Source organism: Eumetopias jubatus, unplaced genomic scaffold (genome assembly GCF_037043125.1).
Source record: "Eumetopias jubatus isolate StellerSeaLion01/CBP00866 unplaced genomic scaffold, mEumJub1_p1.0 scaffold_5, whole genome shotgun sequence".
Taxonomy (NCBI): Eukaryota; Metazoa; Chordata; class Mammalia; order Carnivora; family Otariidae; genus Eumetopias; species Eumetopias jubatus.
The window spans coordinates 49,592,836-49,606,390 of record NW_028274811.1 but is presented as its reverse complement, the minus strand read 5'-3'; the positions used below and the strand labels follow the sequence as shown (position 1 = coordinate 49,606,390).

The window sequence follows — 13,555 nt, the reverse complement described above, 5'->3', positions numbered from 1 at the left end:
TTCTTTCTTTCTCTCTCTCTCTTTCTTTCTTTCTTTCTCTCTTTCTCTCTTTCTTTCTCTCTTTCTTTCTTTCTTTCTCTCTTTTCGTTCTTTCTTTCTCTTTCTTTCTTTCTTTCTTTCTCTCTCTCTCTCTTTCTTTCTTTCTTTCTTTCTTTCTTTCTCTCTCTCTCTTTCTTTCTTTCTTTCTTTCTCTCTCTCTCTCTTTCTTTCTTTCTCTCTCTCTTTCTCTTTCTTTCTCTTTCTTTCTCTCTTTCTCTCTTTCTCTCTCTCTCTCTCTTTCTTTCTTTCTTTCTTTCTTTCTTTCTTTCTTTCTTTCTTTTCTTTTCTTTCTTTCTTTCTTTTTCTTTCTTTCTTTCGGAAGAGCATGAGTGGGAGAGGCAGAGGGACAGGGAGAGAGAATCTCCAGCCGACTCCACACTGAGCATGGAGCGAGACTTGGGGCTCGATCTCACAACCCTGAGATTGCGATCTGAGCTGAAACCAAGAGTCATGTGCTTAATTGGCTGTGCCAGCTAGGTGCTGCTAGATGCCTTTCATATGTTTTTCTTGGCTTATTGTACTGTTCTAGAACTTTTTTTTTTTAGAGATTTATTTATTTGAGAGAGAGAGGGGGCACACTAGCAGAGGGAGATGGAGAGAATTCCAAGGAGACTCCCCACTTAACCCAGAGCCCAACACAGGGCTCAATCTCACGACACTGTGATCATGACCTGAGCCAAAATCAAGAGTCGGTGGCTTATCTGACTGAGCCACCCAGGTGCCCCTAGAACGTTTAGTAACATATTTAATAAAAGTGGTGAGAATGGACATTTTTGCCTTGTTCCCGACCTTTGTGGATAGCATTCACTCTTTCATCGTTAAGTGTGATATTAGTAGTAGGTTTTTCATAGATGCCCTTAATCAAGTCGAGGAAATTACCTTCTATTACAATTTATGAAGTCTTTTTCTAAAATCATGAATTATTATTGAATTTTGTCATTTATTCTTTCTGAAAATCATTGAGAAGATGATATTTTTTCTATTTTAGTCTGTTGATATAATAAATTACACTGATTATTTTTAAGCATGGAGTATTATATTAGTTTTAGGTATACAATATAATGATTCAACAATTCTAAACATTTCTCAGTGCTTATCAAGATAAGTGTACTTTTAATCCCCTTTGTCTCCTTTCCCTAGTCCTCCATACACCTCCTCTCTGTTTTTTATATTTAAGACTGTTTCTTTGTCTTTTTTTTTCTTTGTTCTTTTGTTTCTTAAATTTCATGTATAGGTGAAACCATATGGTAATAGTCTTTCTCTGTCTGATATATTTCACTTAGTATTATCCCCTCTAGATCTATCCATATTGTTGCAAATGGCAAGATGATGTTCTTTGTTATGGCTGAATAATATTCCATAGTACCTATATATCACATCTTCTTTATCCTTCTATTGAAGGGTACTTGGGTTACTTTCATATCTTGGCTATTGTAAATAATGCTACAGTAAACATAGGGGTGTATATATCTTTTCAAATTAATGTTTTCATTTTCTTTGGTTAAATACCTAGTAGTGGAATTACTGGATCATATGGTAATTCTATTTTTAATTTTTTGAGGAACCTCCATACTGTTTTCCACAGTGGCTGCATCCATCTGCAGTCTCACCAACAGTGTACAAAGATTCCTATCTCTCTTCATCCTTGCCAACTCTTGTTATTTCTTGTGTTTTTCATTATAACCATTCTGATAGGTGTGTAGTGATATCTCACTGTGGTTTTAATTTGCATTTCCCTGATGATTAGCTATGTTGAGCATCTTCATGTGTTTGTATGTCCTCTTTGTTTATTTTTTAAAGATTTTATTTATTTATTTGAGAGAGAGAAAGTGAGCATGAGCGGGGGGTGGTGTGCAGAGGGAAAGGGACAAGCATACACCCTGCTGAGCGAGGCGCCCGATGCAGGGCTTGATCTCAGGACCCCAGGATCCTGACCTGAGCCAAAGGCACATACATAACCAACTGGGCCACCCAGGCACCCCTGTATGTTCTCTTTGGAAAAATGACTATTCAGGTCCTCTGCCCAGTTTTAATTGGATTATTTTGTTTTTGTTGTTATTGAGTTGTTTAAGTTCTTTATATAGTTGGATATGAACCCCTTATCGATATATCATTTGCAAGTATCTTCTCCCATTCAGTAAGTTTTACTGATGGTTTCCTTTTTATTTTGGTGTGGTCTCAGTAGTTTAATTTTGCTTTTGTTTTCCTTGTCAGAGGAGACATATCTAGAAAATTATTTCTATGGCTGATGTCAAAGAAATTATTGCCTATGTTTTCTTTTAGAAATTTCATGGTTTTAGGTCTTACATTAAGGTCTTTAACCCATTTGGAGTTTATTTTGTGTATGGTATAAGAAAGTGGCCCAATGTCATTTTTTTACTTGTAGCTGTCCAGTTTTCCCATCACCATTTGTTGAAGAAATGGTCTTTTTCCCATTGTATATTCTTGCCTCCTTTGTTGTAGATTAATTGACCATAACAGCATGGATTTACTTCTGGACTCTATATTCTGTTCCATTGATCTATGTATCTGTTTTTATGCAGTGCCGTACTGTTTTGATTACTACAGCTTTGTTGTATTTCTTGAAATCTGGGATTGTGAAACCTCCAGCTTTTGCTCTTTTTCAAGAATGCTTTGGCTATTTGGGGTCTTTTGGGGTTCCATAGAAATTTTAGGATTATTTGTCCTAGTTCTTTGAAAACCACTATTGGTATTTTGATAGGGATTGTATTAAATCTGTAGACTGCTTTGGATATATAGACATTTTAACAATATTGGTTTTTCCTGTGCATGAGCATGAAATATCTTCCCATTTGTTTGTGTCATTTTCAATTTATTTCATCACTGTTTTATAGTTTTCGGAGTATAGATCTTTCACTTCCTTGGTTAAGTTTATTCCTAGTTATTTTATTGTTTTTGGTGTAGTTGTAAATAGACTTTTCTTAATTTCTCTTTCTACTGCTTCATTATTAATGTATAGATATGCAACAGTTGCTGTAATTAATTTTATACAGTGACTATACTGAATTCATTGACTTAGTACATTGATTTTTTTTTAAAAAATTATATTATCTGTTTAATTCACCATGTATTCCTAGGATAAACCCACTTTGCTTAATCTTTTTTATTTATTGATGGATTTAATTTGCTAAAATTTTATTAAGGTTTTTGTGTCTGTGTTAATAAGAGATACTAGTCTATGGTTTTCTTTTCTTGTGACATCTTGGTCAGGCTTTGGTATCAGGCCTATTAGAATGAGTTGAGAGGTATTCTGTCTTCAAAAGAGTTTGTATAGAATCAGTATTATTTATTCCTTAAATGTTTGTTAGAATTCACAGGTGAAGCCATCTGGGCCTGGAGTTTTCTTTGTGGGAAAATTTCTAGCCACAAATTCAGTTTTTTTTATGGCTGGTCAGGTTTTTTTTTTTTCTCTGAATAAGTGGTAGTTTGTGTCTTTTAAAGAGTTTGTCCATCTTATCTAGTTCATCAAATTTATTAAATTTGTTCTTAGCATTCCTCCATTACCATTTTAATATTTACAGTAATGTCACCTCTCTCATTCCTAATGTTAGTAATTTTTGTTCTTTTTTCTGTTGTAATTAGTGTGGGTAATTATGATGACCTTCTCAAAGAATCAGCTTTGGGTTCATTGATTTTCCCCCCAGTTTTCTTCTTGTTTTTCTATATTTAAGTTCTTTTTAATCATTATTTTTTATTCAGTTTACTTTTGATTTTATTTGTTCTTTTTCTTATGGTGGAAGCTGTCCTTATTTGAGAGCTTTTGTTTTTCTTTTCTTTTTTTTAACATTTTATTTATTTATTTGAGAGAGAGAGAGAGAGAGCATGAGCAGGGGGAGGAATAGAGGGAGAAATAGACTCCCTGCTGAGCAGGGAGCTGATGGGGGGCTCCATCCCAGGATCCTGACATCATGATCTGAGCAGAAGGCAGATGCTTGAAGGACTGAGGCACCCAGGTGCCCAGAGAGCTTTTGTTTTTCTAATAGAGGCTTTTTGCTGTAAATTCTCATCTGAGTACTGCTTTTGCTTCACCCAGAACTTTTTATTTTGTTTTTATTTTCAAATAGTTCATCATAATTTTTTTCTTGTAGATTACTTCTTTGACTAATGGATTATTTAGAAGTGTGTTTTTAATATTTAAATGTTTGCAGATTTTTCCAGTTACCTTTCTATTATTTATTTTTAATTTAATTATATTGTTAGTTCATATTTAATGTAATATCAGTGTGGTTGCTCTGCAATCTTTGTACTTGATTTTTCTTTCCTATTTGTATTACCTTTTCTCTGTTCCTGTTTTCCTCTCTTTCACATTTCATGACTTGTGTAGTTTTAAAAATAAACCTATTTTATTTATACTATTGGTTTACTGGTTCTTCCCCCCCTTTTTTTCATGGTTTCTATAAGGTTTATGATATACATCTTTAAATTATCACTGATTTAGATGTATAAAAAGCTAATGGAAACCCTTGACATCAGGAGAATGGAATACTAGCTAATTTGTTCTAGAAACAAAAAGATACTAGAAAAAACTCAAGTTGTTACTGTAATTTACTGTAGCCACACAGTCTTCTTTGATGTTCCTCAAATATGTCACATATATTCTTGCTTCAGTGCCTTTGTACCTACAATTTTCTCTGCTTGGAACATTCTTTTGCTAGAGATGGTCATGTCTTATCTCATGTCTTCTTTATCTGCTGCTATACTGTTAACCTGATCAGAGAGGTCTCTCCATGTCATACTACCTAAAAGAGCCATTCCTACTATTTTTTCTTCATGATACTGATCACTCACTGGAGTTATATATTTGTCTCAGTTCTCTTGTTCATCTTTGAATCCCTGACTCCTTCAACAATGTCTGGTAGTCAATGATATATTTGTTAAATGAATGGTAATCATTTGTGTCTGTTTTTGTATAGTTTCCTTAGAAAAGAGACCTAATCTACCTGATTACTGAAAACTTACTATTTAATTGTCTTTCAGTATCAAAATGTATTGCTCAAAACTCCTTCTTGTATTTTTGAATTTAACAAATGAAATATTACCAAGAACCTAGTACCTGCTGTATATTTTCCTTTCAGACTTACTGGTAGGCTTTTTTGCTCTTGATTTCTGATTATCTATCCTAAACAAATAATGTAAATTTCAGTCTCATTTAGAAATATAACTGTTTATAGGATTACAGACTAAACAATTTGCATTATTTTGTTCCAGTTCCAAAAATTGAGACATGATCTTGAATTGGTACTCTCTACTATGCAGTCAAAGAATGAAAAGCTAAAGGAAGACTTGGAAAGGTATAATTATATTATAATTACCTTTAATCACTGATATATGTTGAATTGGTATTATTTATTTGGCTATGTTGGTATTGTTTTTCCATGTTTAAAGGGAGCAACAGTGGTTGGATGAACAACAACAGATACTGGAATCTCTTAATGTACTACACAATGAATTGAAACATCAGGTTGTGACATTTTCTGAATCAAGGTATTTGTATTCTAGTTTTTTGAAATAAGAAAAAGTTTTTTTTTATGTTACATGAAATACATAATGAAAAGAAGGGAAATTTTATTAGAATTTGTGAGTTTTACTTAACTTTTGCCAACTGTTATGTGACATTTGATTAATGACTTGATGTATAGTTTCCCTACATGTTAAATAGAGAATTTTACTTTCATAAAGCTAGTTATTTCATTTGAACAAATGAAGTTTGAACAACGTGTTTGTTTATGAGTTACCAGTTACATATACTTATGTATTTTATGTATTTTATGTATTTTATCAGTAAAATGTTTCTCTTAATTTTTAAAATATCTATTAGAGTCTTTGATGAGCTGAAAACTAAAATGCATGATATAAAAGAATATAAGGAGAAACTCTTGATTACCTTGGGTGAGTTTCTGGAAGATCATTTTCCTCTGCCTGATAGAAATGTGAAAAAGAAAAAGAAAAAGGTAAGTTTTAGGGAACACATTCATGTAGATATTTATATATGAGATTGTTTCACATAGGTTCAAATGTAAATTTCCTGATAAATTTTTGTAAGTTTATTATACGTTTCAAAGATACACACAGATAAATGTATATTAATATTCCATTATATTATAATATTTACTGAAAAATTAGAAGCCACTTAGTTCGATAAAACAGGATTAAATGCATTTTTAAAATATTTACCCATATGGTGGGGAAAAATATACCTTTTAAAAATAATGTATTGAACACTACCAGAAGAGTTACTAAAATGCTCACAATTTATTGTTAAATGGATAAAACAGCTAACTAAATATTATGAGTCTAATTTGTAACAAAAAATATAATAGTGCCTATGTCTGGGGGCTAGGATTTTAGTTTTTGTTTCTGTTTTGACTATTTTCCAAAGTTTCCATGATGAACATATGTAACTTTTAAAATCAGAAGATAGCTGTTAGTTAATGTAAGTTCTTGACTATTTTACTAGTAGTTATGATGGAATAAACCTTTTCCACAAAAGCAAATAAATATTTTAATTGGTGACAGAAGATTGGGAAGAACTACTTTAATTCCTTTTGTAAAAACAGTATATAGTATAAATAAATAGAGCTTGTGGAAGTAGAGTAGGCATTGAAACCAGCACCAGAATGATCTTTCTAAAAATATCTATTTTAATCATTTTTCAACATAAAACTGATGGCTCCCTACTGGATGAAGTCTATAAACTCCTTAGAGTAATGCATTTATATTTGGACTTTGTCTATGTCTTTACTTCCTGCCCAACCATTCTTTATTCATCTCTTCCGTAAATCCGTTCAACCATACCACTCTAGTCCCAGCAAGTATGCAATGACCTGTCATTTTTTGTGCCTCATACGTTTTATTCCCTCTGCTTACAAAACACTTCCTATCTGACGAGGATAGCAAATTCTTAAGAATCAAACATCATCTTTTGCGTAAAGTATTTATTTTAAGATTTATTTATTTATTTTAGAGAGAGAGAGAGAGCGAGAGAACGTGTGGCAATGGGAGGAGTAGAGGGAGAGGGAGAGAGAAATTTAAACAGTCTTTGTGCAGAGCATGGAGCCTGACATGGGGCTTGATCTCATGACCCTAGATCATGAACTGAGCCCAAACCAGGAGTTGGACGTTTTGGGTGCCTGAGTGGCTCAGTTGGTTAAGCATCTGCCTTTGGCTCAGGTCATGATCCCAGGATCCTGGGATCAAGCCCCACATCGGGCTCCCTGCTCTGCAGGGAGTCTGCTTCTCCCTCTCCCTCTAACCCTCCTCCCCACTTGTGCCCTCTCTCTTTCTCTGTCTCAAATAAATAAATGAATACAATCTTTAAAAAAAAAAAAAGAATAGTTGGATGCTTAACCAACTGCGCCACTCAGGCGCGCCCTTGTGTGAAGTATTAAATGAAGTTTATGTGCCATTTTGTTAGCATTTGTCACAGGATTTTGTAGTAATCATTTACGTCTATCTCTCTTTTCACCCACCATGCACTCTGAGGTCTTTGATGTGTTGAATTCATCTTTGTAGGTCTACTGTATTGCATATGTATTATAGTACCTTCTGAGTTCATGTTTATTGAATGACTGTGAGTATACTAGGAAAAGGAGAGAAAGTTCTCTTCGTTTTCTTATAATCTGTATTTTTTATTCTTCCCTTTCTTCATTGTAACTATCAGGAGGCTTTACATATGTTATGGACTATGTCTCCCATTCTATCTGTTGTTATTTATACACCTTGTTCTAAAATTACTGACAGCCTTCTGTTAACCATTTCATTAAGTTCAGGATTCCCTACCTCTTAATGATCATAATCCTAACAGTAACTCAGTGACATTTTTTGATTCCAGTCTTGCCTGTTTTCAACTTTTTTTTTAATCTATCAAGCTTCTCCAGTAATAGAACCAGAGGTTTTGAGGGATTCTAAAAAGGAATCATTGATCACCAGAAGCCATCATGGGTTTGTTAAGTCATATTTGATAAACTCACTTTTTTTAAATGAAGTATATGAACTGTTGGTAAATGTTACAAAATGATAGATTACTTTCTCTTTTTTCTCTCTCTCTCTGTCAAGTAGTAATACTGGATGTATTAGATGACTCAGTCTGCCTTAGTAAAATACTACAAATTAAATGGCTTAAACAAAAGATTTTATTTTCTCACTATTCTGGAGGCTAGAAGTCCAAGATCAAAATGCCATCTGGGTTAGTTTCTGCTGAGGCCTTTGTTCCTGGACAGCCATGTCTTGCTGTGTCCTCACATGACCTTTTCTCTGTTCGAGAGTAGAGAGAACTCTCTGGTGTCTCTTTGTCTTATAAAGACACCAGTCCAGCTGGATTAGGGTACCACCATTATGGTCACATTTAACTTTAATTACCTCTTTAAGGGCTTCATCTCCAAATATAGTCACCAGGGGGGCTGGGACTTGACCATGTGAATTTTGAGAGGCACATTTCTGTCCATAACACTGGGCTTTATCATTCAAGGATGTGTATAAAAGGAAAAAACTTGAATCCTTCCACTACATCATTAACATTAGGTGAACATCGTTTGAGACACCTTCCTAAACACATACAAGTATAGAAGCATAAATGGATTGATGGATATGCAGATCAATGTAGATTTCTTTTAATAAAGTTTTTATTTATTTATTTGAGAGGGAGAGAGACAGCACACAGAGGGAAGGGAGACGCAGACTCGCCGCTGAGCAGGGAACCCAACACCGGGCTCGATCCCAAGACCTCAAGATCATGACCTGAGCCAAAGGCAGATGCTTAACTGACTGAGCCACACAGGCGCCCCCAGATCAATGTAGTTTTGTATAGGCCAATATAAAATAAGTATTACATGTAATTTTACTTAAATTGATAGAAGAAAAATGAATGAAGTTGATTTATTTAACTCAGATAAATATTTCTTTGCTTCAAGTGATTTTAATTCTGGGGAGATTCCTAATAGAGAGAAAACAAATTATGAGAAACATTATAATACGTTTTTAAATTTCACCTTTCAATTTTAGACAGCATTCATTGACTCCCTGCTACAAAAGATGAGGATATTAACATTCTTCCTCCTATAACCTCATTATAATTTGTGTTATTTATTTTAACTTTGGCAGGTTTATAGCGCTTTTATTCTGTTCTCATACTAATATTCATGTATGTGTTTAGTCTTTATATTGTATTGAATTCAATGCTTATCATCTTTTACCATTTATTTTTAAGTTTTTAAGTTTAACTAGTTGTTTGATTTGATGGATTTCTTTGATAAGTACTTTGTTTAAGCAGAATTCCTGGGCATTTTATTTCTTAGATTCTTGAATGATGGAAATACTTTGTTTGCTTTTATAGCCAAAGGATATTTTCAGCACATTAAAAAAAAAAATTTAAGATCTGGTAGGGATTGCTCCATTCTTCTGAAATATAGTGTGCTGTGGTGATCTGAGGTCAGCCTCTAGATATCTTGAGTACATGCCTGAAGAGTTCTTTATCTTTGAACTTCAGTAATTTAACAGAGATATGTCACAATGTTGATCATTCAATAACAGTTCTGCTTTGAAGTTGGCATTGTTTTTAGGGGCAGATTTAGGTCACATTTCATTTCATGGAAATTTTATTTTATCATGTCATATTGTTTTTCATATCTTTATGTTGAAAACTTTTTTTTTCTTGGTTTGCTCTCATATTTTTCCTCTGCTTTTTCTTTGATTGTCTCAAACATTTATATTTTAATCTGTGCTTTGTAGCTGCTTATTTCTGTATCAATTCTTTAATTCTGTTTGCTTTCATCACTACTGATTGCTGCTTTTTTTTAACCACTCTTTCATTTGTAAGGTATTAGAGGTCAGGAGATTTTGAAATGCAGCTTTACTATCTTTACTCAGTAATTGCATTTATTTTTACTCTTTCTTTAGTATATTTGTACTTACATAAGAGTTTAATTTTTTAATTAAGATTTTATTTATTTATTTATTTATTTATTTATTTATTTGAGAGAGAGATAGCAGGAGCGGGGTGAAGGGCAGAGGGAGAAGCAGACTCCCCACTGAGCAGGGAGCCTGATGCAAGGTCAGATCTCCAAATCCAGAATCATGATCTGAGTGGAAGGCAAACACTTAACTGACAGAGCCACCCAGGTTCCCCTACATAAGACTTTATAAGGACTCCCTGGTAATCTTTGACTGGTATCAGGAAAGTACTAGCTGTCATTATAGTAGGTGACTTGGTAATTAATTAAATGTCTGAACGCAAGCTGCTCATTAGGATTAATATTATCTTGGAAGGGGATTTCTAGCAGATCCCTTTTAGATCCTTGTCCTATTGAATACTTTTTTGGGGGGGTTGTTTGTTTTTTGTTTTGGTACAATAAGGTATTTCTATTAAATAAAACCCGGGGACAGGACCCATGGGCACGAAGAGATGACCTATGGAATATTTTTTTTTTGAAGATTTTATTTATTTATTTGACAGAGAGACACAGCGGGAGAGGGATCACAAGCGGGGGGAGTGGGAGAGGAAGAAGCAGACTTCCCGCCGAGCAGGGAGCCCGATGCGGGGCTCCATCCCAGGACCTGGGATCATGACCTGAGCCGAAGGCAGACGCTTAACGACTGAGCCACCCAGGCGCCCCCCTTTGGAATATTTTTAATAGGAGTTTAGATAAATAAGTAGAAGGCATGGTCATGAAAACTTGCAAATGATAAGAAACTAAGGGAGCTAGCTAATAAATATACTGGATGACAGAATTAAGCCTATATTTTTCAGCTGGCTAGAACTAGACCAAATAAAATAGGGATAATATTTAGTGGAGGTACATAGAATATCTTTCTTGGGTTTAAAACATTGAAGAATGAAGGAGACCTGTCTTGGCTAGATGTATGAAAGAGGCTTAGGCATTTTAGATGATAGTATGCTCAGAGAGAGGTCAGCAGGGCAGAATAGATGTCCAAAAGCTGATGAATAAACTTGATGAATAAAGTACCAGCATCTGTAAGTATGGAAGTGAGTCTTCCTTTTCGTCTTTGCTTTTTAAATCACACTTGTATCATGTGGAGACTGGATTGAAAAAGAAAAAACAAGATAAAGCACATTTAGAGAGCACCCATGATATGAGGGGCTGCAAGGCTATGGCTTGTGAAAAATAATTGAAGGAACTAATGATTAATATGGCGAAGACTTAGGGCTCATAATACCTGTCTTCAAACATTTGAGAAATTCTTGGATCGAATTGGAATGGGATTTATTCCCTGTCATTCCAAGGAAAAAAGAAGCAGTTAGTTGAGTTAACATTAGGAAATGTCAAGAACTATAGAAAGTTGAACAAGGCTCCCTGGGAAGTAAGTTTCCTGTCCTGAAGCTGTATAAATACTGTTTGGAATGCCATTTGTTTGAGATATTTTGATTGGAGAGTTCAAACATTAGACTTTCAATTACATGAGTATATGTAATATGTATAATGTAACTTATCCATTATATATTTGTAGATAGTCTGAATTGTATCTTCTTGTAATTGCAAAAGATTTCACTCTCTTCGAGGTTGTTTGAACTTTGTTTTTATGAACCTGTTTAGTACAGGCAGATTGTTTACTTTCAGAATTCTTTTAAAATCACCTAATTATAAATATTTTATTTTGGTATACCTTGTACCATTGCAGTTAAGAAATATTACTTTAAAAAATTTTTGTGATAAATATAGTCTAATCAGCCATTGGCAGAATTGAAATGTTAATTCTTTGTTATTCACATTTCTGTCAAAGAAAAACTTTCAAGAATCAACTGCACAGCTGATAACACTGCATGAAATGTTAGAGGTAAGTGTTTTGTGTAGTTGTTTTGTGTTCAAGATTTCTTTTAATTAGTGATTTCTGAACGATTATACACAAGGTCAAAAAATACTGCATTATTTCTTAAATATACCAACCTTTATTAAATACATTTATATTTATTTTTAGTATAAGACTAGGGTCTGTTTTCTATACCTTCCTAGAAGGAATATTGTCATTTTTTAAAAGAACATAAAATTGGGGACTAGCCCTTAATCATATTCCCAAGATTATTACTTTAAAAAAATTCTTATGTTGTTATTTAGTATTTACACAGTGAAACCTTATGCTTTCACATGGATGGAATCTTTTGTTGGCATCTCTATTTTATCTGAACTACATGTTTGAGTTTAAGGATTCTTTCCACAAAGTTGCAGAAACTTGTACACAGTTTTAAAGATGTTTCCATTTATTAATATCTGTAGTTTTTTTTTAAAAGGAAGAAAATTATTTAAGTTAATACATAGAAATTATGACATTCAAAGAGAAGTTCAACATTCTTTGGTAAACAAATTTTTAATGTTTTATTATAGCTGTATCTTTTTTTACTAAGTATGGTATATCTTGAACGATATTTTTTCCTAGATTCTTTTAAATAGATTATTTGATGTTCCACATGATCCATATGTCAAAATTAGTGATTCTTTTTGGCCACCTTATATTGAGCTGCTCCTTCGTAATGGAATTGCCTTGAGACATCCAGAAGATCCGACCCGAATAAGATTAGAAGCCTTCCATCAGTAAAAGGATGGTCTCTTTTTTCACACAGTACTTAATGAATCTTGTCATTCAAGGATAATAGAAACACTGAGGATTTACTTGGATAAAGAACGTTATTTGCAAATCAAAGTACATAGTCCCTCTTCCTTTTATCCATAAAATGACCTGTGCCATCTACTATTCATTTATAAATGGTTCTTTCAATTCATTCAGTGCTTTGGTGTGTTCAGCTGGATGGAAAAGAATGCAAGTAAAAATATTCTAGACTTAATCATTATAAAAGTTTTGATATACCTTCTGCAGTATTCTTTGGAAAATTCTTTGTTAATTTATAATATTGCTTATGTAATATTTTCCTTTTGAAATTTATGACAGTTTATTTTATGCATTTTGAGTTCCATTTGGTGCTTATGTCTTTAAATTTAGGAATTATGGAAAGGCCATTTAATTTGCAGGTGGTTTTTAAATTGACAGTATCTGATGTAGATGGAATACATAATTTAAAAGTATGTAGTAAATCTGTTCCATGTATACTGCCTTATTTCTAGATTTGTTAAAAATTGGAACAGAAACTAATGGATAAGGGTAGCATGAAAACTATATTTTAGTATGTATTATATACCAAGTGATATTATATACTAAACCATTCTTGATTGTTAGTTATTGTTAACAAAATTGTGTTCATAAAATTTTGTTAATTCTCCATGACCTTTCTGTAAATAAAATTCTCTTATCTAAAAATCTCTAGCTTTTCTGGTGATGTGGCATGATATTTTAATAAATTGATTAAATAGATTTTTTTCATAGGTTGAAAAATGAGGATATTATAATCATTCAAGATTACAAACAAGCTAAACTTCCAAATCCTTTTAGTATCATTAGTTTTCTAAGAGGACTTAGTGTGTACTTTTTTATATTTGAAAACGCTTTCTAATGTTTGTCATCCATATTTCTTTCTTACCTTAAATACTTC

General features: G+C 33.2%; 1 protein-coding gene across 1 annotated transcript in view; it reads left to right on the top strand.

Annotated features, from left to right (window-relative positions):
* CENPK (centromere protein K) overlaps positions 1 to 12,859 on the top strand; it is a 39,855-nt gene extending 26,996 nt beyond the window's left edge. The window contains exons 7-11 of the mRNA XM_028123885.2: positions 5,269 to 5,351; positions 5,446 to 5,544; positions 5,879 to 6,011; positions 11,797 to 11,850; positions 12,448 to 12,859. Coding sequence (XP_027979686.1) covers positions 5,269 to 5,351; positions 5,446 to 5,544; positions 5,879 to 6,011; positions 11,797 to 11,850; positions 12,448 to 12,606 — 528 coding nt within the window. The 3' untranslated portion in view covers positions 12,607 to 12,859. The remainder of the gene's footprint in view (positions 1 to 5,268; positions 5,352 to 5,445; positions 5,545 to 5,878; positions 6,012 to 11,796; positions 11,851 to 12,447) is intronic.
* Positions 12,860 to 13,555: the final 696 nt, after the last annotated feature.